This window comes from Primulina eburnea, chromosome 3 (assembly GCF_022965805.1).
Source record: "Primulina eburnea isolate SZY01 chromosome 3, ASM2296580v1, whole genome shotgun sequence".
NCBI lineage: Eukaryota > Viridiplantae > Streptophyta > Magnoliopsida > Lamiales > Gesneriaceae > Primulina > Primulina eburnea.
This window is the reverse complement of record NC_133103.1, coordinates 11,709,783-11,737,624: the sequence shown is the minus strand read 5'-3', so window position 1 is coordinate 11,737,624 and position 27,842 is coordinate 11,709,783. Positions and strand designations below refer to the sequence as shown.

Below are 27,842 nucleotides of genomic sequence, written 5' to 3'. Positions count from 1 at the left end.
AAAATACATAATTTTGATATTCCGTCCACCAATTTTGCCCACTTTCGTACTTAACTATGACATGACACTCTTGAGTCACATATCATGATTTTATATATATTTTAAAAAATTAAATTTAACTTAAAAACAATAATATATTATCTACAAAAAATAAAAACAAATAAAATTTTACAATATGTCTATTAACCAAAGGGTTTTCGTGATTGGATCTTTTTTTTTCGGTGATTGGGTTTACAAAACTGTTCCGATATCATTTCACATCTTGAAGAAACCGCGCATAATTTTATCCTTTAAATGAGAATAAACAAATTCATACAAATGGGTTAGTATCATATATTCGTATCTGCTCAGATTATTTTTTTATAAAAAGATCGATTATAAAATGTATCTGGATTCTGATTTTACCCCAGATACCTAGTTAAATTTGGTAATCTATTTCATCAACTTACAAACTTTGATTAATCCTACAAATAAAGTGAAACAGAAATTTGAACTAGAGAATTGAAAATGGTAGAAATTTGGACATTGATGATAGAAAAATTGTACATCTTGTCCTATTTTGCATTATCATAATCCGAGTCAAACTTTGTTGTACTTGTATTTCTGATCCAGATTGAATCTGGTAATTCGATTGCTGAAGCCTTCCAACACTAGCGTCCTCACAGCCTCGGCCCCTTGTTCAAGAGCAGCATCAACCTATTTTAACAGAAAATAGAGTGTTTCACTAAGCTCAAATTCCATTTGATTCAATCAAAAATCTAACTAGTTGACTTCGGCATTCACAAGTTTATAGTTTGCTAAACAAAATCCAAAATTTTGAAACTTCTTAAAAAAATCGAAATAACTCGAAGACCTGTCATTAAATAACATTGAGAAAAAACTAAACATGTGTGGCTAGAACTAGAGTAGCTCGACAAGCACTCGAACTCAAGATTGAAACATCCACGCCCGAGTTCAACTCTTATATTCCTGTGACGAGCTGCTCCCTGATCGATTATTAATGCATTATGTGCAAACATTTTGAGACCAGCATTGAACCCACATAACAATTCAATGATAATCATCAATCAATCACCGTGTTCACTAGGTACTCTGAGCAAAATAGAGAAAAGATGTGTTCATTGCTAAGGCCTACAATAGCAATAACATAATGTACCATGTTGAAGTCACCTCGACAATTTTTACGTACCTGCCTTCTGTCTAAGGGGCTGAATTTCTGAAGAAGATAAGCCCTCATGTCCATGGTACCTGGCGGATTACCGACACCTGCAGTGTATATAATCACATTTCGCTCAAGCTTTGCAAGTGAAATTGAATTTCATCATGGTAGAACTAGAACCAAGAACGGGTGTTAAGAGACAAACCTATGCAAAACCGAGGAAATTCACGGCGACCATCTAAATGCTGCATAACACTCTTTACACTGTATAGCAAATAAAGGACACAGTTTATTTTAGTTTACAAAATGCAGAGAAGATAAGAATTCAAAAATCTGACTCGTGACAGCTAGAAATGATACAAATTCATTTATATTTGTGAAAGAACACTTCAGAAGTATCAATGACTCAAATTGGTCACCGAAAAATAGTTGCTAGGCTAAAAACAATCCCATACTCTATATAGGTATGGTTTTTTGTTCGAAATGCTTTCATACACAAAAACAGGAGTGATATTCCAAAATAATCAAATCTCATCGATTGTGAGGGCATTTGCTGCAACAATGTTATTCACATGTAAAAAGCTGGAATATACCCGTTATGATGAACATGTCCTCCTTTGGGCTGCAGCCTCAAAACTCCATTTGGTAAGGTCATTTCATCATAAACCTACAGGAATTGTTCAAAACGTAGCCACAAGTAAAGAGAAAATATGATATAAAAGAATAATTCTACTATAACAAATTATAAGAATTGTTGACCAGTAGGATGTGTCGCAAAGGAACTTGATAATAAGCAGCGAGTGGCCCAACCTGATAGCACGAGAAAGAAAATGTTACATCATGTAATGGCTTTGTAATCAAAACTCCATGCTAATCCACATAAAGAAAATGGGAGTATGCATGCCATATATTCTGCTATTTGATATCCAAATAATAACGGATGGTAACCAAGGCTCTGCCATGGTAATTTGCTAACCACCTCAAATAGACAATTAACATCTGAAACTACCAGAAATATGGTGTACAGAATCAAACTTGTAACTTGATTGACCCAATGAAATTTTCGAGCCACTGAGAACCCATGCATTGGGATCATAATCAATATGGCATTCTCAAGCAAACTGATAATGACATTCTCCTTCAAAGTTACTAGGAAGCAAAGAGGCTTTTTACTGGTATTGTTAAAGAAGCTAGTTAATATTAAAGAATTTTACAAAAATAAAAGACAGATTGAAACTGAGGTTTTGAGTTTTGACCACATCTATACAGAATTACTTTTCCCTCCTAATATCCCCTTTTTAAAATTGAATCTGACTAAATAACTAAGAAATACACAATTCATCAAAAGAAAGAAACCAGTAAGAAAATAGTCACATACCGACTCACCACTGAAATTCATATATGTCTGAGGCTTGACCAATAAAATAGGAACCTCTCCAATGGAACCTGCACCAAATTTTCTATAAGACGAAATTTAATCAATAAAAATTGCAATGACAGAACAAGATCTACATAATATCACTTCAACTTTATTTGCTCTATGTTCTGGAGGAGGTAAAAATTATAAAAACACAAAAAATGGCTAAACAATCACCTATTCCAACCAATGCCTTGGACTGTATGGTGTTCATCAAAATTCCTTCGGCTTGAGAGATGCAATCAATCATTCCAAATCCAATCTATTTCCACAGAGTCTGAGAATAAACATCAAATATAAATCAATTAAAACCAAAATGAAACTCAAAAAAAAGGAAAAACAAAGAAGAAGAAGGAAACCAAAATGAAACTCAAAAAAAGGAAAAACAAAGAAGAAGAAGGAAACCAACATGATCCAAAAGCCAAGAAATATGCAAGTTAATGAGCAGAAGAAATACATTATGCCGGGTTCCGTGATACTTGTTTCCAGGGTTCCCCAATCCAGCAATCAGCCATGGAGTATACTCGGTCTTTACTTCTTTCATCTCTGGCAATGAAGCAGAGACCCAAAGTCTACTTGAAGTTGCATGTTTTCGAAAAAACGGGGGAATTTCGATCCTCGAATTAGATATGTAACTCGAAGAATTATTTGGGGAAAAGACAGCAGAAAGCATAGATCAACCTGAAAATAAAAATTTGCTATCATGCCAGATTAGCGGCAAATAGTTTCACACGCCGAACGGGCAGAAAATCAACTAATCTAACGCATAAAGGATATAAACCAATGAACACGAGCAAAACGGGAGAAAAATACACGAACTTTGACAATAGTTCGAAAGGTCAAAAAATAAAATTAGGAAAAATCGCATGCTCGAGAATTCACCCAAACAAAAACAACACACGGGCAGGTGAAGAGGGTGGATTCTCACATAATTTTTCTAAAGAACAAATTAAGCAGCACACATCTACCTTGTTTTATAATCCAAATTGAGTGGGGAGTAGAAATAGAACTACGGTATACAGAAGAGCAGTGTACACGGATTTCCACTAGAGGCGCAGGCAGCAAGAACAACTGATGTGATAGAGGATTCGTAACGAAATCTAATAATAATATTTTTTTTTTTAAAAAAAAAAAACCGAAAATCGGCTAAAACTCGAGTCTTTATGTGATCAGATTAGACTTTAGAGTACACTTAGGTGCCAAATCAAGGCCCATGAACCAATTTTAGATTTACCTCATGGAAAGCCCATTAGACCTACGAAGCTAATGGCTCTGTTTTGCTTCATTCTCCGGTTCCGGCCGCTTCAACTACACGAGGTTCTAAACGGGCACCCTCTCTCGCTATTCGATTTAAAGATTTTCTCCCGTCTCTCAGGTCAATCCAGTCCAAATATTAAGAGGGTGTTATTGTTTGGATTAAATTCGTTTGCTATTCATTGCTGGGTTAAATTTTTATTTTAGAACCCTCGAGAACAATTTTTGTATTCATGAAGTTTGGTGTGATTATATTGGAGATTATGATGGTTTTTGGTTTACGGAAAACAGCTTCGGGGGTTGAAAATAATTTTCATCATATTGAAAAGTGCAATTTTCTTTTACCGTCGATAATATTTGTCATGAAATTTTTAGTTTACATTTTTTTATAACAAATAATCGGCCTGTAATCCTTCTTCTACATCATATCTAGAACGGTGACTGCTAACAGTAGCATGACGCTGAACCCCGAGACCTGTGATTAATTTTGCGGCTAAAAGTGCGGCATCAGAAAAAAGAAAATGGCAGAATCAATTTGCAGAACGCTTCGAGACGGTGGTTTGGAAGGAGAGCATGCACCAGCACTCACTATAAAGGATACGATTCGTTGTCCCCTAGGACTCTTTGTCTTAGATCATATCCTCTGCCAAGTCTGCTCCTTCGTTCTGTCCCATAGATGTCAATCTAAGTCAGGATGGTTGTTCAAATTGTAATCTTTAAGTTCTGAATAAATTATAGTTTTAATTCCATTGTTTTCTTTGTTTGCAGAGGCATTGTGTTGGTTGCATTGTCCCGTAGTCCAATATACTATGAAGAGTTATTGAAGAGCCAAGGATATGATGTTGCCTCTTCCAGTACATGGTCTGAAGTCTGTGCTTTTTGTTTTCCAACTTTATGAAGATTGTTTGATAAATTAGGTTGAGATTATTGGTTCTATTTTGAAATTTTAACAGGATTAAGGTTGTGGACTGCTACTCAGATCCATTTGGTTGGAAAAGAAAGCTCGTAGAGAACGGGATTGTCAAAAACCTTACTGGTGGATCTTCAATTACAGTTAAACTGTGTGAAAATGTTGAGGACTTGGAGAAATTATCCTCGTACATTGTCGAACTGGGGAAAGGTTAGAACTTGAATACTCTGCTCCATCACTGTCCAGTGTTTGAATAATTGGTTTATTATAAAGAAAAATTCCATGTAATGTGGTGAATTTGTGATTGCAGAAATGATTGGAGATGGAAAAGGACGTTTTATGGTTGCCATAGATTCGGTAATTTGGATTTTCTGTCAGAAGATTATTTCAAATTGTTTCAAAGTGAATTGCATCTGTTTTTTGTTGACTTGTATTCACAGTATTGAGATTTAAAAATGGGGGTTGACAATTGAATTCTTGAGTCTTTTTATTGAACTTTACTCTCCTACATGAACGTAAATTCATTTTTTAAATTGTGAATCGGGATCACTAGTAATATATTTAAGGAGTTTGAATAAATAAAATTTGAAGTTTATCCTTTTGGGACATTTGACCATTTGTTTCCACACTCATTTTTGCTTGCTGGCGTGCAACTCCATGAGCTTCCATTTTTATTCCAGGTTAGTGAGATGCTAAGACTTACCTCTCTCACATCCGTTGCTGTGATTTTAAGCAACCTTCGGAGCCATGGTACGCAGATTTTTATAGGAATCTATGCAGATTTTTGTAGGAATCGGTAAAAAATGATGACAACAAAGTTCCACGTGAATTTTTAATTTACTTACATAAACTATAAATTAGAAAATTCAAAAGCAGCAAACAAACAAGAATTTTTTCTACCAACTCTAAATAAAATTAAGGCGTTGGTTCTTAATCTTGATAGAAATGTTTCCCTTTATATCGATCTTGTAAAATCTGACATATAAGATATTTTATTTCTGATTGCAGACAATGTATCTTGCTTGTTTTGGTTATTACATTCAGACCTGCACGACAATGGGATTACTGCTGCTCTGGAGTACATGTCGTCTATGCAGGCAAGTATAGAACCAATGGCTCGCCTTGTCGATGAACAGAGGAGAAATTCTGAGAATATTTCTTGGATGGAACAAAATTTAAGGAGAGGAAAGTTCTGTGTGCGATTGAAACGCAGAAATGGACGTGTCAGAGTGATGGTATAACCTCCCCCAATGCGGCCCAAAGAAGTTGATATTTATACGTACCTCTGTCTATTCAGTTTAGTTATTTTGTGATCTGAAACTAACTGATCATTTTATTTTATTGATATTTTGTTTTAGCATGAAGAGCTTCGTGTTGAGAAATCTGGCATCAAATTTTCACCTGTTTCGTTTGAAGATGATTTAATTTCTCAAAGTATCGTGCCTAAGGTCAGTGGACATTTAATCTTTGTTGAAACTTGGTTAATATATTAGTGTCTAACCATAAAGTTCCTAACTTCACCGGCTAATTGTGCAATAAACCAAACAACAGTACACCTTATGTAGGGAGATACCACCATATAATTCTGACAATCACGTAAACGAGAAAAAAATATCCAAATGGTTCACAGCTATTCTTTGTCCTTGGCAGGTCCAGTTCAATTTACAGTTGTCTGAGAAGGAGCGAAATGATCGGGCAAAAGTTGTCCTTCCGTTTGAGCACCAGGGTGTGTATACATCTTGAAGTGTAAATACTATGTTTCCTTGTTTTATCGAATCTAAATTATTCATTTTTTCTGTTTACCCTGAGTTTTATCGTTAACCTTTACATAAACATCAAGGAAACGGTAAAAATATTCAAATATATGATGGTCGGAAACCACTCGATGCTGGTGAAGAAGGGTTGAAAAATGCTTCTGAGAGAGTGCAGGCAACTGATCCTTCAAAAGGCGAGATTATCTATTTCCGTGACTCGGATGATGAGATGCCAGATTCAGACGAGGATCCAGATGACGATTTGGACATATGACAAAGAGGATGGACTTTTATATGAAGTTCTGATTACTATGATAAGGGTTGTGGGTCTACTGATGGAAGGTTCTGCGGTTTGGAGGTCATGTACCAGTACACTTACTGATGATATTCACGAGGCCATGCTCTAGGATATAGTTTATGCTGCTGAGATTGGAAAAATCATCAGATACAGGTTAAATGGATCCGAGATCACAAAGTTGATGTCTCTGTATGGCTCGTATACCGTTACTTATTGTTCTCTTGGCATACCTGTTCATTATATTTGTTTTCTCGAGGCTGCTCGCTGCCTCTATCCGCGCAGATCCTTACTTATATAAAGAAATTTTACAGTAATTTATATTGTAAAACCTCCAATCCTAGTAAAGATAGTAAAGGTAAATAACCATTGAAATCTTTTGTTTCATTACATGAAAACTGCTGCACATGATTAATGAAAATTCTGTTACTTGGTCACTGTATTTCCATGTTTTCTGTTTTGTCTGCTTAGTGCTTTGGTGATAAAATGTACTAGGATTCCAATTGGGCAAAACAGCAGGCAAAGAGCGACAGAGTGCCTCGTCTCTACGTCGTTCAGCAGTCCATCGTGATAAACCTGCCTGTTTAATGAAAAACATACTCGTCAAAACCCTCTCATCACAAACAGAAGACACAAATTGGTAAATTACATCGATGCCTTCTGTATGAATGTTTGACATGTAACAGTGGCGGAGTCGCGTAGCCTGGGGAATACAGGCCGTTAAATTTTTGAATTTTGATGCTAATGGAATTTTCGATATTGGGATCCTTGCTCCGTCTCTGCCACATTTCAAGACATTTACCATATGCCAACAAGTGTTCTTTCAAAAAATGAATCAACGTCCAATCAGAGCGAGAAAGGGATAGCATGAGATTTGAAATAAGATTGCATTGATGTAATTTATTGATGTTTGGAAGATAGAACCTTGCTGCATAAAGATCTACATTCAATAAATGGATCCAAGCAGAAACCAATGTCATCTCACTGGAGAACATCTTAGCTACACCAGGCAACTGAACAACAAATCATAAGAATTTCAGTCCCAAGTTGATTACTGTTTTTCTTCTAAAAAACATTTAGAGTGAAACCCAAAGAATATAATGTAATAGAATAGACATTACTAGTAAAACCGCACCTCTGGTAACCAGTATTTGCTACCAAATATCAATCGAATCGTCTCTGGCGTCCATGACAGATACAGGAGATAAGTGTATAATGTTCCAAGAACCATATACGGTATGTTGCTTGCCACTAGTTTCTTAGTCTGCATAACATAATACAGAAAGAATCTAAGGCTTCACTTCACACAAAACGATTCAAGTTTTTTTTTTCTGGAGCATCATCACTTTGTAACGAATGTCGAAATGATTGTCGTGCTCGTTAATTGAGTTCAATTATCAAATGCTGAAAAGTTAGGAAAGTCGGTTAAAAGGTTAGTGTGCTTACAATCTCTGCTCGAGGTGCTACAACCATACAAGCATAAAATGGAAGGACAGCTACTGTACCCATTGTAAAAGCCACATCAGCAACAACCTCAGAACTTAGTAGCCCTGCGAATGGAAAAGATGGAGAAAGCTTTTTAATTTAAGTTCCACAAGTTTTAAATCTTTGCTGCATTGTATAAATGACAAGCTTGGAAATTAAATGTTTCCATAGACATGGTAAGTGTCATTGGACTATTATCCATCGGATATACTATACTACGCTGGAGTTTTTCTCTCATTTAACTTTAATCATTAGATGATGTCGATCCCGCCTGTTTTGGGTTGAGTCATCCCAAAACCATACCGTCTAACTGTTGTTGCCATACCGGTAGTATTTTCCCATGTTTTTAATCATAAACTAAACAAATATTTAATATCAAGTGTAGCAAATGACAATCTCATTGACTCATGACACAAATAAAAAAATCAATGGTTACATGTGCAAGTTCTTTAAAGTTGAGAAGCTGGTTCCAGATAAATTAGGCGAATATGTACGTACTCCAAAACTATGTAAATGAATCAAAATGGTTCAGAAATGAAAGATTTACATGCAGCGTTTACGGCCAAGCTCTTCCTCTCTGGATAAGTGATCCTTCCATGATTTGGTCTTCTGACGGTTTTTGATCCTCCAAGAAAACTCCAGCCGATACAGATACATGTCTTCACTTCCTTACCCATCACTTTTTGGCCAAACAGAACACTAACCATTTCTTCAGGAGCAGAATTTCTACTCCGGCCAATTCTCTTTCGACTCGAGATTCTTGAAGGCAATCTTGGGCGGTCGGCCTACAAATTTATGTTCCGAAGTTTCAAATATTAAACATAAGCTCATGAAATAACATGGTTCCGGTATCGTTATGGGCTCGAAAATTTCGAATAGACGAGCAATTTAGCATATCGCTGTTATAGGTCTCAAGAAATTAACACGCTAGTGAAACTGCGAAATACCTTCCATGGTTTGACAGATAAAATATACATGGAAGAGAATCAACAATTCCCTGACTAAGAACTAACTAGAAAGCAAAAAAAATCTTCAGAGGGACATTTCATTGATACATAAACCACATAAGCACCAAATCACTGAAACCGCATGTACCTTAAATGAAACGCAGATTTGAGAGCTAAAGAAGCATGGAGACAAAACCATGTTGAGAATACAGTAGGAAAACTTTTCAAAAGCCCGAAAAAATTACTGAGTGAAAACAATCAAAATCTGTTCGATTCCCACGTCCAAGAAACAGTTCCATCCTGCGTTTTATATAGAAAGTGCAACCAATAACCAGTTGACACAAGTAGAAGGTTCAAATTTTTATAATAAAAAACATGACTTTTGAAGAGAATGGAAGTTCAGGTGGAGTCGAGAAAGGTAGGTCTTGACGTTGAAAAGCAATATTATTTTAAAACATTGATGCATGAAAGTTAGTGTAATTTAGCGCAATGAATGGTGTCATAATTAGGACCCAACTAATGGAGGTTAGCCAAATAGGAGGAGACAGCCAAATGGCAATGGGATGAAAAAGCTTGCATTTAGCTTTTTGGGTTATTTGAATTCATTGAGTTTTACATGTGGCGCACATGCAGGGCGTTTTGCAAGTGGGATTTATCCATTGGTTCACAAAAGATTCTTTGCCAACGTCCAAATATTTATTGATCAAAACCGTCCACTCCTCAAGTATATCATATATATTCACATTCACGATTAAATATCTTTTTTATTTTTTCATATAATAAAATGATTTATAATTTTCTAATAAATTTTTCAATACTTTAATTAATTTCAATTTCATACGTAATTTAATATTATAATTTTATTCAACAATTAAATTAGAAATAATTAGAAAAATTCATAACGGATATATCAAAACAGCTTGTCTACAACTAATTTGTAAAAATTACTCAAAATACACAAAATTGAAATACAACATAAATAACATTAGTACTAGAAAAGTGGATTATACATATACTAAAACACATGCCATGAAAATATAAATTACAAAGCACATAGATATTATAACACATTTCATGAAAATAAAAATTACAAACCACATTAAGTTAATTAAAAAAAAAACAAATCTACAACATGTTTAATCTTTTCTGTAACGACTCACATATCGTCTCATGATTATGAAGTTGTTCATTTTTCACTCCCCGTACCTAGGTCTACACAATTCCATAAGTGACTCTCGTGATATAGCATTTTGTTACGCAGTTTTCAAATGTGACTCTCATGCACCCATGTAGCACTTTGCTTAATAGCATGACACTTTCTTCTCAGTGTTCCTATTAGTGACTCTCTCTAATACCATTCTATAACGTCTCGAGGCCTAGAACCGTGCATGCGCGACTGTACAATAGGTATTGTGACAAACTTATCCCATATTTGTTGAAAATGAAAGTTTATAATTTTTTATAAAGAGTTACATTAGACTCATGTATCAACTTGATTTAAAGAAAAATGATGAAAGTAATTTCTTTAATGGTATATCATGTTGAAGCCCAAGCATGGGCCTGACCTTGGGATGTAACACAACTGGTCCAAATGACTCGAAATCTATTAATTGATATATATTTCTATTATATAAATAAAATATCAACACTAACGAACTATAGAAAAATATAATTTGGTTTGAATTTATTTGATAATTTTTTGAACAGACTTTAGTTCGATAAATTTAAAAACGAATAAGATATTTTTGAACCAAATTGAAAAATTCGCAAATCGTTTAGAGTTCTAATTGGGGAGAGATCAAGACCAAATAAAAATTTTCAACTAATTTATAATAATATTTTAAATATCTAAAGGATAAGAGTAAAATTCAACAAAAAATTTAAAACGACAGAATCAATCAATAAATAAAATTTTAACGATGCATGTGCATGCCCCGAAAATTAGGGGTTATCTAAAAATAGCAATACATTTTCGTATTTTTCTTACATATTGCCTCTTAGTTGTATTTATTTCCAGAAATTTACATTTCTCTTTTCCAGAAATCAGACGACTGGCCGTAATTTTCTCCTCGAAACATACAAATTCTTCAAAATTTTCAGCTCATCGGATGTGAAAAACTATATACGGACATGAACTGTTGCGGAAGCCGTATGGCAATGGGTCGGGTTGTTTGTCCCACGCCCCGTAGGATCGGACCTTTCGATGCCGACAGCCGCCTGATAATGCCGTTGAGATTTCTCATACGGTGACGTTTTACGATGTTCCTTTTTTGCAAGAGATTTTTTCGGTTCGATTTTTGTGTTTAGGTTGTTGAGTTCTGTACCCTTTTAATGGAACAGTAATGATATTGCTGCGTTTGATACGAAACAAGGAGCTGAATCGACGGGCCTAATCTTTTATAAGGTAATTTCCTGGTTTCATGTTTTATTTGCTAATTAGTGCTATTTATTGCGTGAATAAATTTCATTTGTAATTTGTAAATCTATCTGATCGGATGTTATCGAATTCATGATTAACTTATTGATATCTGAAGTAGATTGAAATAGTGTGATTATGTTATCTGTCGATTCACAATACTGAGAGTGGTAATTTTGCAATTTGACTGTCATGTAGAATTTGATCCTCATAGCGTTTAGCATGGATTGATTTGGTTTTTTTTTTTTTTTTTCGGAATGGCAAAAACTTGTGTGAGACGGTCTCACGGGTCGTATTTGTGAGACGGATCTCTTATTTGGATCACCCATGAAAAAGTATTACTTTTTATGCTAAGAGTATTACTTTTTTTGTGAATATGGGTAGGGTTGACCCGTCTCACGGATTATGACCCGTGAGACGGTCTCACATGAGAGTCACTCTTTCGGAATTGTACGAGTCACTAACTAGCTGGATATCTTTTTAATATAACTTATCTTTCTCTCGTCATTTTAAGTTAGCCTGGACTTTAGTTTATGATAAGTTTCGGTGATTGATGTTCTTTCCATCAATCCCTACTGTTTTTATACTTGCTTGTAACATCTACCATTTAATTTTGGTAGCGATATTTTCCCAAATTAAAGCCAAAAATTTGAGAAACTTGCCAGTGGACTGTTTTTTACTAGGACTGCGAAATTCGGTTTCAATAAGAGCTGATTTGGTTTCTGTTTCTAGTGGAAAACAATCCACCTTTTGATTACTAACACAACTACTATCGTAGTTCTGAGAAATAGGGTGTGGTGTGTCAACGAAAGAGGTGGAGTGAGAGTCAACATACATCTAACTTGAATTTTTTTATCTAATGTATCGGTCTCTTGCTTTTACAGGAGGATCATGAGACAGAACAATGTACAACTTTAGCATCATCACCACCATTTTTCTTTGGATCTCCGCCATGCAGAGCCCCAAATCCTTTAGTGCAAGATTCCCATTTTGCTCTTGAAAACCTAATCCCCAAATGTTCTTCCCAATCAAATTCAGCTTTGCCATCATCAGCTCATACCAGAGCAGAGTTTGGGACGAAACGAACAACTGTAAGAGTGGAAGGCTTTGATTGGCAAACTTCTCATGTTACTATGGCATGATATGCTCAGTTAATAAATGCATAAACAAAAGAAATTGATAGTCTCCAAATACTACAAAAAAGGAAAAAAGAGAGGAAGTATGGAATGAGACCTCAAGACTAAGATCTTGAAAATTTTGATGGAGAGTGTTGAGGAAATCATAGTTAGTGGTGTACATAGATAGATACCCCTTTTTCTGTTTTAGCTATCGGAGTTCGGTTTCTCCTAGTGATGATACTGCAAATGAGATCATCATAAAGAGTCACAACTCACAATCTGTTCAAGCATTGTTTTTAAATAAAAGTTCTGATAATGTGTATTCTGCTCTCCTTTTAAATTGCCTGCAATCAATCTGTTTGTCTTCTGGATGTTTTACTCTCTCCTTAGCAGTAGATATGGCCAGAATGGTTGTTGTCTGGGAATTATTTTAGATCGAGATTGTTCAATCTATTGCTTACATTGATTTAAGCAGATCAAATTCACATATGTGCATGTCTTACTCAAAACCAAGACATATGTGCTGAAATAGTTGCGTGGATTTACGCTCTTTGATCCATTCATTGTGGCTATCTCGTTTATAATTTCTAGCTCATATTGTTGGCTAAGCGTGATGCAAGATAGTAAAGTCGACGCTGAAGCAAAACATATTGAGTTTGATGAAATGTGATACCCTCTTAGCTTATAGTTAAATGTAGTGCAGTTGGTGGAATGTAATGCGCTCCTTCATCTATCATATGATTTATTTTTCGTGTTGCGTGAATTCGACAAACATTTATTTCAAAATAAGTTTTTTTTTTCCAATTGTGTTTATATATTTTCATCGCAATCGACATAATTTTTTTTTTTAAAAAAAATTACGGTATAAATATCTACCGATAGTATACTCATGCAAAATGTGAATTTTATTTTTAATAATTTTAAAAGAAGTTGTAACGTATTTTTTTACGCATGGCTATATATATATCCAAATTCCATGTGGCAGCCCACGAGTTTGGTGGGTCTGATTATTTTTATTTTATTTCTCGGGCTTAAATCTTGATCGACACTTGGCTATTCCTTTTTTTGGGGATTAAACTTTATAATTGTTTGGCAAAAACTTGTGAGAGAAAATCTCACGGGTCGAATTTGTGAGACGGATATCTTATTTGGGTCATCCATAAAAAAATATTATTTTTTATGATTAGAGTATTACTTTTTTTATTGTGAATATGGGTAGGGTTGACTCGTCTCACAGATTAGTATCCGTGAGACGGTCTCACATGAGACCAATTTTTTGAAAGTGAAGGGATTTGTCACTAATTTTGGGTCAAACATGCGTTTGGGGGTTCTTTCTTAACTGGATTTATTACAAAATTTAATGAGGTTAGAAAAAACTTGAAATGTATACAAATTTGGTCAAGATCCGACATCTGTGATCGTAACAAATTATGAAATGAGTAATTTTGTCAATGATACAAAATTGTGATAAAAATATATGATATGCTACAGCACACAAAGTTCGGAGTGATAACATAAAATTAAACTTTTCGGAGATAAAATTTAAAATCGTAAATATAGATATGTCTTCTCGTAATTATTTTTTATCGAGGTCAACTACTGTTTCTTTCTCTGCTAGATTAACCCTTCAAGTAGCTCAAGTGTATTAATTGCTTCTGATTGGAAGTTTAATTATCTTTTATTAGAAAGATAATTAGTGGATGCCTGTCTGAAAAAAAAATATAGGTAAACCCTAAGTCTGAATGAACTGATTGAAAATAGGGAGAATTGGTGGTCAGTCCCCAATTCAAAACAATTTTGTTCTTACATCCCTGGTGAGAGAAATTCTATTCAAAAATACCAACCATACTGTAATGCCCAAGAATTATAGAATTGATAAACCAAGAGTATTAATCTTCGTTAACGTGAGACTCGGAAGATATGAGAATGCATGACAGGCAATGAGGGAAGAAAAGACATGAGGAATTGGACTTTGCAAGACCGCACCTGCGCCCAGAACAGGAGTGCACCCACGGTCATGCAATTGTGGATTTTTGCAAGAAAGGTCGAAGCATCACCGCACCTGCGGTGCCAGACATCACCGCACCCGCGGTGCATGGACAGTAAGTTGGCAAGAAATTCCGTAGCAGCACCGCACCCGCGGTGCTAGTCAGACCGCACCCGCGGTGCACACACCGCACCCGCGGTAAGATGAAGACCGCACCCGCGGTCTTACGTGCAACAAGAAAAACTATGCCACGTTTTATTCGGTTGCATGCAGTATATATATGATAGTTACACGTGGTTTCTCTCAGAATTTCAGAAAAGGGTCGAAGGTTGGAGAGGAAAAATCCTTACGCCTTTTAGATTGTGATTTCGAAGAATCCGTGCATCAGAATTCGAATCCAAACGCAGTATCGAACTCCTCTCGACTCGAGCTACACAAGGACGTAAGTTTTATTACGTTTTGAGATGTTTTGTAATTATGATGTTGTCAGAATTGAATATGAATCAGATATGACGTTTCTGCTACCGTAAATATTGTATAATCGAAGTCAGATTGAAGAACAGATTGTTTCTGTATTTGTTATGAATTTCAGAGTTGATTTGACTGAGATTTCATGTCAGATTTGTATTGTTATTGAGATTATGACTGATATTGTTATTGATTACGAAGTCTGATATTATATCTGTGATATTTAGACTGACGGGGTTATCGAGACAGTATTGTTATGCCGTCGAAACATCAGTTAAATTAGATTGTTCAGATTCAGATATGAATTCGATTATATTGTGATATCATTGATATGAGTCAGATTGTATAGTGTTCAGATATTGATCAGATTATGCACTGAATTGAGTATTGATTAGAACAGATTGTGAATTGAGTTAGTCATTGATACTATGTATTCGATATTGTCTTTCAGATTGGATATGGACAGATTTGACTTCGAGACTTCGTCTTCGTCAGACCGGGACGACAAAGGTATAATTCATGTGATATCTGGGAAAATATAACTCAAATCAGATCTCATTTGAGTTTCCCAATAAAATCACATACTTGATTATTGTTTATCTTTTGATATAATTGTGATTTGTTTATAGACTTTATATTCAAATCTTTTGAAATGAACATGCTTTGTTTACAGATTGTTATACATTGCATTTGAGATAGGAAAGTTTGACAGATAGTCAGACTTCTAGACGTTCGGTGTATCGTTACATAAGCAGACCCTATTGTAGATTATTCGATACAGATATGACCGAAGTCTAGGAGTAAGACGTACGTCACCCCGATTGGGAGGGTAGGTGACAGACAGTGACGTCTTATTCACCCCGAGATCCCTAGAGATATAGTTGAGTCGAGTCTAGACATGATTTGACTAGAACTGCATGTGGTTAGGAATGTGGTTTCATAGACTATGAAACCTATGTTTATTGCTTTCAGTCATGACAGCATGTTTATATGACTTGATTTAAATTGCATGTGTATCTGAATTGGGTTGCATGCTTATTTTGATTTGATTTCATAGATTGTGAAATCTATTACTTTTGAATATGTTCATGATAGCATGTTTTATGATTTAGATTGTTTCTGTACATGCTTACCATGTTTTATACTGGGATTTGTTCTCACCGGAGTTATCCGGCTGTTGTCGTGTCTGTATGTGTGCATGGCAACAGGTGGGGCAGGATCTGGGTCTCGAGCTAGATGAGAGATTGATGATAGCGTGGAGATCTCGGGCGTTGAAGATTTCTAGTGTTTGCTTATTAGACTTGTACTACTGATATTTGTAGTTGGTATTTAAACACTAGCGTATGAATGTACTAGACAGACTTGTATGTACATTATGTTGTCTAATTAATATAGAGACATGTTATGCTTTAATTATACATTTGAATTCATGTTAAAAGCAAAAATTTGACCCACATTTTCGAGCAAAGATCCAATAAATCCCAAAAGAATTGAGTTAGAGCCCGGGTCCCCACACATACCCTTTAATTTTATTTTAAAGTATATTGATCCCGCGCTTTCCAAAAATGGTATCAGAGCGAAAGGTTAATTTATTTCAAACACAAATTTTATTATTACTAGTAACTAATTGTATGAGAAGGAGAATTTTGAAAAAATTATGAATCCGAACTTCGGTTCAAGGAAAATAATTTACAAGGAATATTCCAATATTTTGGAATATAAACAAGTACATCTAACTATTGTTAGATATCAGAAACAGAAAGAGAAGCTACTGCATCCTCAGGTAAAATCTCAGGTAAACTTATGATTCAAAATAATAAGTTTCTGGAGATAGTTCCAGATTCTTCTAAGCTCTCTTCAGATCTTAGGGAAATTCAGAAGACAGTACAAAATTATGGCAATATGCTATATTTTGTACCACAAAGAGTTGAGAAAATCCTTGCAACCCAAGAAGAAATTCTTGGAATATTAAAGGATATTCAAACAAGAATTCAGAAATTGGAACAACAACCCAGTTCCAGCAGACGAACTTCAGGAGGTTGGTTACCACCATCTTTTGGTACTGAACCTTTGTTACATCAACAAGGGAAGGCCAGAGTGGTATCAAAACCTTTAACTGAAGAAGAAAAGATGATCAATCTAATCAAGTCTGTCTCAGAAAAGAAATTTATCTGATGACAACTTTAGAAAGGATTGGTTTAGAGGATCTACAAGAGCTTGCGGAATCTTTCGCAAATCTCAAAGTATTAGATCTAAAGATGAACTCAGCGGTAGGTGAAACACCACCTGCTATAACATGGTCATCCTCTCAAGAACCACCCAGGAAAAGTGTGGGATCTTATGTCAATATGAGAGAATCTCAATCTGATTTCCATACTGGTGGAGGATCACACCCAGCCGGGACAAGAGCAAGGAGAAATCAAATTCCTTTGCACCAAACACCCTATGGGAAAACTGTTTTAGATCCTATACATCCTTACGGGGTTATGCTTAACCTTGATGTATTAGATTTCAAAAACAGAGAAGATCTCATAGATGATTGGACATCTGCTATGAGAATTGCAGCAGGGACACTCGATCTCAACAAAGAAGGATTCATTAAACTGTTAGAAATGAGTCTCATGGGATCAGTGAAAATTGCTTGGGAAATGACTTCATTAGACATGAAGGAGTCAGTCTTAACAGGTGAATCTCTTAGTGAGATCGCTGGAAAAATGGCTACCCTATTTAAAGCACATTTTATAGGGGTAGACTATTTCAACAGTCAAGATACAGAGAAGAAGAAGAAATACACTCAAGCTCTGTATAGTCTTGAACTAAATGACATATGTTTGGTGGATGAATACATTATGTTATTCACTAAATATAGATGGAGTTCAGGAGTCGAAGAAGATATAGCTGTGCAGCTTTTCTTCGCAAAAATGCCAAGCCCTTGGAGAGAAATGCTCATAAGGGAATACGTACCTGGTAATCCAGATACGTTGGCAAGAAGAGCCTCTTTCCTTAAAGGAAAATTGGCAGAATGGTGCCATATGGCAGCATTACAAAAGAATTACAAACGCTTAAGGGGTATCAACAAAAGAACTCCTTTATGTTGTAAAGAAAATGATCTTCCAACAATTATTGGAAGTAGAACACAGAAGCATAAGAAGAAGAGTTTCAGGACTCATCCTTATGCAAGAAGTGTAAGAAGTTCTTGGAAACCAAGAACTGTATGGTCTAGACAGAAAGCCAGATCTTATAAATCTGGACAAAGAAGCGGACCATCGAGGAGTAGGATATCATCCCAAGCATCGAGTACATCTCGAAGCACATGAAGAACACCTACAAAGAAAACTTTCAGAAGAGCTCATACTCGGGCTAATGAAAGTTTCAAAGACTGTAATTGCTGGACATGTGGAGCAAGAGGTCATATCTCGACCAATTGTCCAGAAAATGAAAAAAAGAGGTATTAAACGCTTCGATCCTACTCCGGATATTGAAGAAGCAGTTTATTACCCAGATCTTATTCAAGTATACATATTTGAGGACATTGCCTCAGATGAAAGTATATATGAAGAAGAGGAAGTCTTAAGTCAGGAAGAATCTGATGGAACAGAATCGGAATCTGACTGAAGACGAGGTGTTTCGACACGAAACACATGAAGATTTGTCTGGATTTTTCAGCCAGACAACTATATCTCAAAACATAGTTCAAAGAATCATGAGAGAAAATCCAAGTCTACAGAGATATCAAGGTTTCTCTGCAGGACAGGTAGAAAAGTTCTTAGGAAGTCTTGGCCTAAGAAACAGAAAGCATCATCTAATCTATAAAGTTTCTCGAAGGGAAATGGCAATCCCGATGGAACTTACAGGAAATAGAATGGAGATGCAGTTAATTCCTTCCGAAGAAATCAAGGAGGAATTACAAAAACTCAAGATAGAAGTAGCAAGGACCATGTCCTGGATTCATATCGGAGCAATCCAAATTATGATAAAGGCTACTTTCAAAGAAGGGATAGATTCACCAATCGATATTGCTATATGCGATAAAAGAATGGGGAATCTACAAGATTCAGTACTGGGAACCATCTCAGGAAACCTCTGTGCAGGAAAGATTGTAGGAGTAATCTATCCAAGGATAGCCTACAACCTGGCAGATCGGGATTTCAGCCGAGCCTTGACATTGCATCAGAACTTCAAGGAAAAAAGGTTGATGAAAGAAGGTAATAGACCCTACTCTATTACTTATCAAATTTCATATGCTCTATCTAATACACATAATTCTGAATTGTTTATTAGAAATGAGTTTATTGAAATCCCTGAGATATTCGGAAAAGTTGCGCAGGCAATTTATCCAGAAAGAGTCGAGTTTCCTTTAATACAGGAAACAGATATCCAAATCCAAGACAAACCGATTCTACAGAGGAATCAAAGTCTTAGATTGGAATCAAGAAGACTATCTTTTCAAGAAGATAGAATTACAAGTTACAGATGGGATAAAAAGCCTGTCATAGAAACCCAACAGGAGTTGAAAAGTTTTTCTACAATAGGAAAGCTCAGATGCCCAGAAGGTTGGAAGGAGGTAGAAATAGTATTTGACATTACAAAACAAAGGAATCAATTTCCTTGTAATTCAATATACTATTTGGAACAACCTACGATAGGAACTTACCAAGGACTGATTAATATCGGAGAATTGGAGGTTCATATTCAAGGGATTCCAGGTAAAGAATCAGATCGACTGATTCTTGGACTAGAGTTTCTCGAGGAACACAAACCTTGGAAACGTCTAGAGTATGGAATGGAGTTTATGGCAAAAGATAAAATGTGGAAAATCCAATGACCACAAGTCCATTCTCCATCTACATTCCAATAGGAATGTTATATGAACAATATAAGGCAGAATACTTTGCTGCTTATATTGATTCAGGGGCTGGAATCTGCACAGCAAAAAGAGGAATCTTTCCAAATAATTTGGAAGAAGAATTACCAAAAATTGCTGGTAGAGATTTTTCCAGAAGAATCTTAATCTTATGTAAAGGGATTAAGATGACTGAAATTATGATTGGCGGTGCGGGACAAACACCCTGGTACAAGGTAAAGACACCACCAATTTATTTTCATGATACAGGAGCTGACATATTGTTAGGAAATAATTTCCTACAAATGTTCAAATCCTATACACAAGAAAATGAGACCAGAAGATTAGTGTTCACAACACCATGTGCTCACAAAATCATAGTCCAGAGACTTAGGGAGGCATTTTACAGAAAATTGCCAATCCAGTTTTGCAACAAGCGTTGTGATTCAGGAAAACTTCTGAACCCAAAAATGAAGTATTCTAGACGGTTTGGAGAAACAATGCTCTAGTTAAGAGCAAATAAGGAACTCCAACCAGAAGATATAGAATGCCTTAAGATAACTCTACAGACAAATGAAGTAGAGTTTGAATCCAAGGTATCACTGGAGGATGTCAAGAAGAGGATCAAAGAAAATTATAACGAAGATCCCTTGGCATGGTGGGACAGAAATCAACTCAGGGCTTGCCTTAAGATCAAGGAAGGCAAAGAGTATGAATTTGTCCGTTGTAAACCCATCCCAATGAACATCATTGATCAAAGGGATATGCAGATTATAATCAAGGAACATTTGGACCTTGGTTTGATCAAAGCAGGTATGTCACCATATAGCAGTCCAGGTTTTCTGGTAAGAAACCATGGTGAAATAAAACGAGGAAAACCCAGATTGGTTATTAATTATCAAGAAATTAATAAAATTCTGGAATTTGACGGGTATTTTATACCTAGTAGAGAACACTTGATAAGTTGCATTCGCAATGCCAAGATATTCTCTAAATTTGATTGCAAGTCCGGATTCTATCAGATTCGGATGCAGGAAGAAAGCAAGGAATTCACAGCTTTCTCTACACCTCAAGGACATTATATCTGGGAAGTATTACCAATGGGATTGGCTAATTCACCACAGATATTTCAAAGAAAAATGGATAATCTTTTCAAAGATTATTTCAAGTTTATGTTTGTTTACATCGACGATGTTTTAATAGCATCTAGAGATATGAATGAACATGTTAAACATTTGGAGATTTTCTCTAATGTTTGCAAGAAAGAAGGACTGGTCTTATCTGAAAAGAAAGCAGTCATTGCTACAAGGAAGATTGAATTCATCGGAATTGAAATCGATGAGGCATGGATAATTCTGCAAGAACATATAGTGGAAAAGGTGCAGAATTTTCCAGAAAAGCTCAAAGACAAGAAACAATTTCAAAGTTTCTTAGGAGTTGTTAATTTTGCTGGGATGTTTATCAAAAACCTAGCAAAACACAGGAAGGTGTTCAGTCCATTATTGAAAAAAGATGCTAGATTTATATGGACAGACGAACACACAAAAGGACTTATCCATCTAAAGAAGGTTTGCAAGAATCTTCCGAAAATGGCTATTCCTCAAGATGAAGATGATCTGGTATTATATACTGATGCCAGTGATCATTGGTGGGCAGCAGTTCTTACTAAGCTCACCCCAGATGGAGAACAACCATGCAGATATTGTAGTGGATTATTCTCAGATGCAGAAGCCATAAGATGGCATATCAACGAAAAGGAATTTTATGCAGTAAAGAGGGCTTTTGAAAAATGGCCATTATTTCTACTTGCAAAGAAATTCACTTTGAAAGTTGATAACACACAAGTTAAAGCTTTTTTAAGGAATAGAATTGAGTCTAAACCTGAGAAGGCTAGATTATTACGATGGCAAGCCTTATGTCAAAATTATATTTTTGATATTGTGATAATTAAATCTCATGAAAATATTCTTGCAGATTTTTTAACAAGAGTTGGACAGCATTGACATTGATGCTATTATCAAGATGCAGAGGCATTTGAGGGAACACCTTGAAATGCTTCAAACCGAGTTCAACAAGTTGGCCGTTAACGCAGAAGTTGCGGGAAGGCTACAACAAGCTGAAAAGAGAATTGTCTCTGATCGAATTACAGGTTGTTTACAGGCATATACCCAGTTATGGTCTGTAATGCAAAGGCCTATCCTCCAAGGCATTGAGAAACCACTGGTTTCCCAAATGGAGAGTTTTTGAGTACAGGACTCTATACCTGTAGCGGGGGATTCAAATACCCCTTGCACAAGTGTTAAGTCGGGATCATCACCAGATGAGTCGGCTGAAACAAAAATTGAGACTCCTGATCCTTATCTTGAGTCATCAAGTCAACCCTTCACCTCGGGGATTGAAGAGGGAGAGATCAACCTTAGGCCTCGTATTGACAAAGGCAAAGCTAAGGTTGGTAATAACGAAGGTGTAATTTCTCCATTTCAGGTTTACCAACAGAATTGGGAGAAATTAAAAACAAGAATTGGCATTAACCCAGCTACCAATAGGGTTGATGTTTCAGGGAAATATCCATGGGTATGGATGAAACAAAATTCATATCCAAAGGAGGTTAAAGCATGGTATGAATTCGGGGCTCTTGCCTCAGTTTATACTACATCACCCAGCTTTCCAGAAATATCAGGTCTACCAAAGTGGATTCAGGAAGCTGTTCACGAGACTTGGGCAAACAATGATTATTTGTCCAGAGGAGATGTGTTGGAGCTATACTTCTTTAGTGCAGCACCAGAACCAGCAGGGAAAGGTTCTCACGAAGCCTTTCATTTCATCAAGTTAAGGAGGCCAGATGTAAATGTTCAAAAATTTATCAAGTATCCTCCAACAGAAGAAACACCCCTGGTTGCTTCAATTTCTGAAGATGATATGTCTACCAGAAGAGCCTGGGGTCTATGGGTCTGTCTCACTGAGATGGACAAAGTTAAGTTTCCGTTCAAATTTTATAACCATTCGGTGAACGGATCATTCCTGTTAAATACCATGACAGGAAAAACAACAAGTTTTGCAGAAGATTTATTCGAGAAAAAGAGAAATCTTTTGTGGAATAGCAAGCTGCCGGCAAGCAAAGAGACTCGCCGGAAGTTCTGTAATATGGCACACATAGGAAGATGGTCGGAGAACATCTGCCCTGAATGCCAAATTCAGAAAGAACCAGAGTTCGGTAAAGGTTTCAAACCGAGATCTGATCGGAAACATTTTACCGAAGCAAGGACAAGTGGGGAAGGAACACATGCACATTTTCCTCGAGGAAACAAAAAGCCTAAGATTCCTCGACAAATTTGATAGTGGACATGTGACTCACCCACTAACCAAAAGAAGGACCACCATGTGAAGAATCATGTGAGTGGAAGGACAGGACCACCAATAATCGGTGGAAAGAAAACAAGGACCACCAATAATCGGTGGAAAAAGACACAAGAGCATTGGATACCAAATTAAAAAGGAATCCAATAAAGAAAAACAGGACAACTGGACCCAAATTACAAATATAAATAAAGGACGAATTGGAACCAGTTAAAAAACCAGAATCAAAACTTGAAAATGTATCGTGCATATTTGAAAGTTTTGAAAAGGAGTTTAACACACAAGAGGAAACAAGCTGAAGCTCTGAAATCTAATCCAAATGTACCAAGAAGAAGAAAAAGAGATCTCAGCTGATATTTTCCAAACTCATCGCCAATGGTATCTTCAAGAGATAAAAGAAGATGAGAAACTGATGTCTAGATTAATAATCTAGAAAACGACAGGTCATGAAGGGACCACTCAACCACTATATGGTCCCCAAGCAAGCTGTAAAGGCTTATGAAGATTTGAAGTCCGAGTTTCAAATCCGAAGGAGCCTTCTATAAATAAGGATGCAGAAGGAAGATGAAGGCATCGATCAACCTCTTCATTTTCTTCAAATCTATTTGTAATATTTTCTTTCAAGTTTATGTGTGCAGTGAGTTCAGCTACTATTAGTAGCTCAACAAGTTTCTCCTCCTCTACAGGAGGTTACTATGTAATAAATAAATGTTTGTGTTTGAATAAAAGAGATCTTTGCTCTTAGTCCCTCTCATGTATTATTTTCAAAATTTTATTTTATACTGTACACTCTAAGGTAGGAAACGAATTAGAGTTGTGCCAAGTGCTGCTGAAGGAATCTGCGTCAGTAACCATCGGTTGCGATCGTGTGGTTGGACTGTGAGGAGCAGTTCGTAAAATACGGTGGATATAACCCGGTGGTACTCCGGTCGAAAAGGTATAAAATTTAATTTATTTTACGGAAGCATGATGGACCATAATTTAAAAAGAAAAATCAATTATTTAAAAAGAAGAATGAAGGGTATTTTGGGGAAAGAGGGAGTTGGAAGAAAGATAAGTTTCAATAGGGACTGAATACAAAGTCTCCCTTGAAAATATATATGCTAAAGTACAGTAGTACTTTAGTCTTTGCTCATAGTACCTTTAAAAGTCGATGAAATTAATCATGATAAATTCAATAAGTAACACAAATGTTACTTAAAATGCATAAAATACGATGAAATGAGAACAATAGTAAATGTTCAAATGGATAAAAATGTGTGCAACACGTTATACGAAAATGACAAAAATAATTTTGAGAGGAAAATTGATTAAAATAATAAAGATACATAAAATTAAAGAAAATAAATAAGAAATAATAAAGAAAAACGGTGTAATCCTACATGTAAATCATAAAATGAAAAAAAGATGTTTAGCTTGTAAAAAACAATATGTAGAAATAACCCAAAATAGAAATATAACCTTTTGATTTACTTAGATTATTTGTATATGGTGTCGCTCGGAGAAATTAGATAAGTTAGATGGACAATTTACAGAGAAGAGATATGTTTTTTCTCTGTACGTGTTGATGATCGAGAAAAACGAACTCGATCTGGATAGACTGTTTACTTGAGAAAACATTAGTGCGTGCCGAAAGAGTTTCCGACGTGGCAACACCAACACAAGTCAGTCAAATATACACACAAAAGAAAGAAAGTGTGTCTAAGTAAATTCATAGAGAGTTCTATTGCCAACGAAAAGAGTGAACTCCTTTATTTTGCCTCCGCGTGAAGATTTGTCTCATGTCTTGACTTCAACATTATGTGAGAAGTGGATGAAAACATTGTCGGAGATTTAATAAAACTAAATCTATAAATCATGCGATTGAATCTACATATATCACAACAGGCCATGAATTCATGTCGAATTATCAAAAAATATAAATAACAGTAAACATGTATAAGAATTCATTGATTGATCTAGCATTAGAGTTATGTATCTTCCAAGACACATGTATTATGTGTTATTCTCTGTGTCTTGGATATCATAACCTTATATAATATTAACAATGTTCGACTCATCATATAAGACTTAATTAGGTTGTGTTTGAACACATAAAGTAGATCATACCAACTTATTTAATATTTTTGAAATTCATAATTAATTAGATCACTTGATTAGGTCATTTATTAGATAGTTTTTCATTACGCAATTAATTAAATTATGTGAGTTTACAAAATAATTCCAACAATCTCCCACTTGATTCACATAAGTTATCCGAATATTATACATGAAAAAAACTCTTGCTATCTAAACCAAAATATTCCTTAACAATCTGGTCTATCAATTATAACAATATTAAACCAAAACTTGGATTTGAATTATTCATGATGACAATAAATTAACTTTTTCACATCTCAAATAATTCAAATTTCAACTATTAATCAATAAACAAAATTTCTCATAATTCATCCTAAACTAGCTTTGATACAACTTATTGTAGATTTAATAAATTCTAAAAATCATATAATTAAATTCATATATATCACAACATACTATGAATTTATGTCGAACTATCAGAAAATATAAATAAAAGTAAACACAGTATTATAATATATTGATTGCTTTAGCATTAGAGTTACGAATGTTCCAAGACAGCAGATAATCAGTCACTTTATTCTTACTTCAGATGGGAGAATGAAAGAGATCAAGAGTATGTACGTCGTATATAATTTGTGTTATTTTTTGTGTCTTGAGTACCATAATCTCGTATAGCCTTAGCAGTCTTCGATCCATAGAAGACTTAATTGGCTTGAGTTTTACACATAAGGTGAACCATACAAATTTATGTAATACTTTAGAAACTCATTACTAATTAGATCACCTTATTGAATCTTTTATTATATAGATTACAAATGTAAATTAATTAAATTATGTGAAACCACAAAATAATCCAACAAACACATCCCTTGATTATTGGTGGACATGGTCTATGATCAATTGACGCAGTCTTTCTGTGTTGTGCGATTGAGCTTATGTACCCGAGTGTGGTAATTGTCTGATGACAAGTTTACCAGGTTGATGTATTTGTACATATTTGTATAGCAGAAAATTGGGCACACAGGAAAATTTATATTTACTTGTTTTGAAAAAATAATAATAATAAAAGCGAAGATTGAATATTGGAGTCCAATGTTGTGGGATAAGGACGAGTGACGTGAGAAGCGGGTTTGTTGGACCCATTTTCGCCCACAGACCAAAATACCATACCGGAAACCAATTGCCTGTTTTACAAAAAAAGCGGTGTTTGGTGGATGGAACACGCGACTTCCAGAAAACCAGGAGAAACGGGGGCGGGGCCCACCCCACCTCCTAGATATGTGGCGATTCGACCGCAGCCCTGACACTCTCACATGAAGCTCACGCGCCGCCCACGTTGCCCCCGTGCCCTCTCACGTGCCAGCGGCGCCCCTATGCTTGACACATCGTAGCCATGCAGCTCCCTTCTTTCCGGTTTTATTCATGGTATTCATATAGATTACCTATTCATTACATGATTTGTGTGCTTAATTGTAAATTATGATAATTCATACAACAATAATATATATTAATGAGTAATCGTGATTCATCATGTAGTAAGTGGACGATGACAATGACATTATCGATATAACCAATAAAAATGTAGGAAATTTATACATTTTAATATATAACTAAAATGGTATAAATGTCTATTCTCCAAATTTAAATACATAATTAAGGATAGCTTATGAAACAAAAGGCTGTAAGATTTAATCTTAATAAGTTAATTTTTGTTAATTTTAAATATTTATAACATAAAATTAATTGTAAAAGTCAGTAAGAGGCAACTACTATAGATTATTTTGTGGTAATTGTTCTGTTATGAACAAAATACAAAGTTACAATTGTAAAAGTCAATAATTAGGAATCATTAAAAATAACGTTGTTGTTTTCGTATGAATTAAAATAGTTAGAAAAGTATCAGACGGGGAAAGTGGACTGCTTCTAGACCTAATCTTGTTGATAAGAATAAATTTTTCGAATTGGGAAAAGCATAAAGGACAAAATATTAGTAGATAAAGAAATCCACGACTCACAGTTTGCTCCTAATCCTTCAACCAATACTACACGAGTTATTTAGAAGCAAAGCTAAATTATTTAAAATATATAAAAAAAAATTAAAGTTCTTCACCAAGCTTAGTTATACTCGATCCTAATTAATTAATTAATTAATCTGACGGTTCCTTCCGGAGAAGAATAATCGCCATATAATTGATCCAATCACAGCGATTGGTTTCACGCGTTAGTGGTGAGATTTTGATGAATAAATAATAGAATGGAAATGAAATGCAGCCCCCAATTCCATGAATGTGGAATTATTATATTTTAAACACCACTAAACTCTAAACTACTGCATGCCACCCCTTGTTTCTTT

General features: G+C 35.3%; 4 protein-coding genes across 13 annotated transcripts; 2 read left to right on the top strand and 2 right to left on the bottom strand.

Moving 5' to 3' along the window:
* Positions 1 to 494: 494 nt before the first annotated feature.
* LOC140826418 (chloroplastic group IIB intron splicing facilitator CRS2-B, chloroplastic-like) lies at positions 495 to 3,885 on the bottom strand. Of its 7 annotated transcripts, XR_012116816.1 has the most exons (10): positions 3,539 to 3,686; positions 3,034 to 3,257; positions 2,754 to 2,838; positions 2,538 to 2,605; positions 1,919 to 1,969; positions 1,753 to 1,826; positions 1,365 to 1,423; positions 1,190 to 1,266; positions 854 to 979; positions 495 to 696 (listed from the first exon to the last, which is right to left on the bottom strand). XR_012116816.1 is itself a non-coding variant. In XM_073188710.1 (9 exons), the coding sequence occupies exons 2-9, from the start codon at positions 3,247 to 3,249 to the stop codon at positions 580 to 582; spliced, it is 747 nt and encodes a 248-aa protein (XP_073044811.1). In that variant the 5' UTR covers positions 3,250 to 3,257; positions 3,811 to 3,885; the 3' UTR covers positions 495 to 579. The 7 variants fall into 7 exon arrangements, 6 of the variants coding, with proteins under 6 accessions (XP_073044811.1, XP_073044809.1, XP_073044807.1 ...); XM_073188710.1 differs by lacking the exons at positions 854 to 979; positions 3,539 to 3,686 and adding an exon at positions 3,811 to 3,885; XM_073188708.1 differs by lacking the exon at positions 854 to 979 and having other exon boundaries at positions 3,612 to 3,700.
* On the top strand, positions 3,778 to 7,231 carry LOC140826416 (elongator complex protein 5). 3 transcript variants are annotated; one of them, XM_073188701.1, is made up of 10 exons: positions 3,778 to 3,893; positions 4,264 to 4,518; positions 4,599 to 4,691; positions 4,784 to 4,950; positions 5,051 to 5,097; positions 5,421 to 5,490; positions 5,749 to 5,975; positions 6,099 to 6,188; positions 6,391 to 6,466; positions 6,581 to 7,231. In XM_073188701.1, exons 2-10 carry the CDS (start codon positions 4,352 to 4,354, stop codon positions 6,766 to 6,768), a joined length of 1,125 nt encoding a protein of 374 aa, XP_073044802.1. In that variant the 5' UTR covers positions 3,778 to 3,893; positions 4,264 to 4,351; the 3' UTR covers positions 6,769 to 7,231. The 3 variants fall into 3 exon arrangements, with proteins under 3 accessions (XP_073044802.1, XP_073044801.1, XP_073044803.1); XM_073188700.1 differs by having other exon boundaries at positions 3,825 to 3,951; XM_073188702.1 differs by lacking the exon at positions 3,778 to 3,893 and adding an exon at positions 3,945 to 3,960.
* LOC140826417 (protein ABA DEFICIENT 4, chloroplastic-like) lies at positions 6,963 to 9,612 on the bottom strand. 2 transcript variants are annotated; one of them, XM_073188704.1, is made up of 6 exons: positions 9,370 to 9,609; positions 8,822 to 9,059; positions 8,236 to 8,339; positions 7,925 to 8,053; positions 7,714 to 7,802; positions 7,138 to 7,369 (listed from the first exon to the last, which is right to left on the bottom strand). In XM_073188704.1, the coding sequence occupies exons 1-6, from the start codon at positions 9,418 to 9,420 to the stop codon at positions 7,216 to 7,218; spliced, it is 765 nt and encodes a 254-aa protein (XP_073044805.1). In that variant the 5' UTR covers positions 9,421 to 9,609; the 3' UTR covers positions 7,138 to 7,215. The 2 variants fall into 2 exon arrangements, with proteins under 2 accessions (XP_073044806.1, XP_073044805.1); XM_073188705.1 differs by lacking the exon at positions 7,714 to 7,802 and having other exon boundaries at positions 6,963 to 7,369; positions 9,370 to 9,612.
* A 1,603-nt stretch (positions 9,613 to 11,215) lies between these two features.
* LOC140828239 (uncharacterized) lies at positions 11,216 to 13,450 on the top strand. Its single transcript, XM_073191226.1, has 3 exons — positions 11,216 to 11,467; positions 11,562 to 11,625; positions 12,522 to 13,450. The coding sequence occupies exons 1-3, from the start codon at positions 11,352 to 11,354 to the stop codon at positions 12,777 to 12,779; spliced, it is 438 nt and encodes a 145-aa protein (XP_073047327.1). The 5' UTR covers positions 11,216 to 11,351; the 3' UTR covers positions 12,780 to 13,450.
* Positions 13,451 to 27,842: the final 14,392 nt, after the last annotated feature.

What these genes read in the sequence shown, in the direction of transcription:
- LOC140826417 (XM_073188704.1), bottom strand. Translation starts at nt 9,420, where the DNA reads ATGGTTTTGTCTCCATGCTTCTTTAGCTCTCAAATCTGCGTTTCATTT. An exon ending in AAATCTGCGTTTCATTTAAG is followed by an intron (nt 9,060 to 9,369) that starts GTACATGCGGTT and finishes ATAAATTTGTAG; the next exon opens with GCCGACCGCCCAAGATTGCC. An exon ending in TAGCACCTCGAGCAGAGATT is followed by an intron (nt 8,054 to 8,235) that starts GTAAGCACACTA and finishes TATGTTATGCAG; the next exon opens with ACTAAGAAACTAGTGGCAAG.
- LOC140828239 (XM_073191226.1), top strand. Translation starts at nt 11,352, where the DNA reads ATGAACTGTTGCGGAAGCCGTATGGCAATGGGTCGGGTTGTTTGTCCC. An exon ending in CCGTTGAGATTTCTCATACG is followed by an intron (nt 11,468 to 11,561) that starts GTGACGTTTTAC and finishes TTAATGGAACAG; the next exon opens with TAATGATATTGCTGCGTTTG. An exon ending in CGGGCCTAATCTTTTATAAG is followed by an intron (nt 11,626 to 12,521) that starts GTAATTTCCTGG and finishes TTGCTTTTACAG; the next exon opens with GAGGATCATGAGACAGAACA.
- LOC140826416 (XM_073188701.1), top strand. Translation starts at nt 4,352, where the DNA reads ATGGCAGAATCAATTTGCAGAACGCTTCGAGACGGTGGTTTGGAAGGA. An exon ending in GTTGCCTCTTCCAGTACATG is followed by an intron (nt 4,692 to 4,783) that starts GTCTGAAGTCTG and finishes AAATTTTAACAG; the next exon opens with GATTAAGGTTGTGGACTGCT. An exon ending in CATTGTCGAACTGGGGAAAG is followed by an intron (nt 4,951 to 5,050) that starts GTTAGAACTTGA and finishes TTGTGATTGCAG; the next exon opens with AAATGATTGGAGATGGAAAA.
- LOC140826418 (XM_073188710.1), bottom strand. Translation starts at nt 3,249, where the DNA reads ATGCTTTCTGCTGTCTTTTCCCCAAATAATTCTTCGAGTTACATATCT. An exon ending in CAAGGCATTGGTTGGAATAG is followed by an intron (nt 2,606 to 2,753) that starts GTGATTGTTTAG and finishes AATTTGGTGCAG; the next exon opens with GTTCCATTGGAGAGGTTCCT. An exon ending in TGAATTTCAGTGGTGAGTCG is followed by an intron (nt 1,970 to 2,537) that starts GTATGTGACTAT and finishes TCGTGCTATCAG; the next exon opens with GTTGGGCCACTCGCTGCTTA.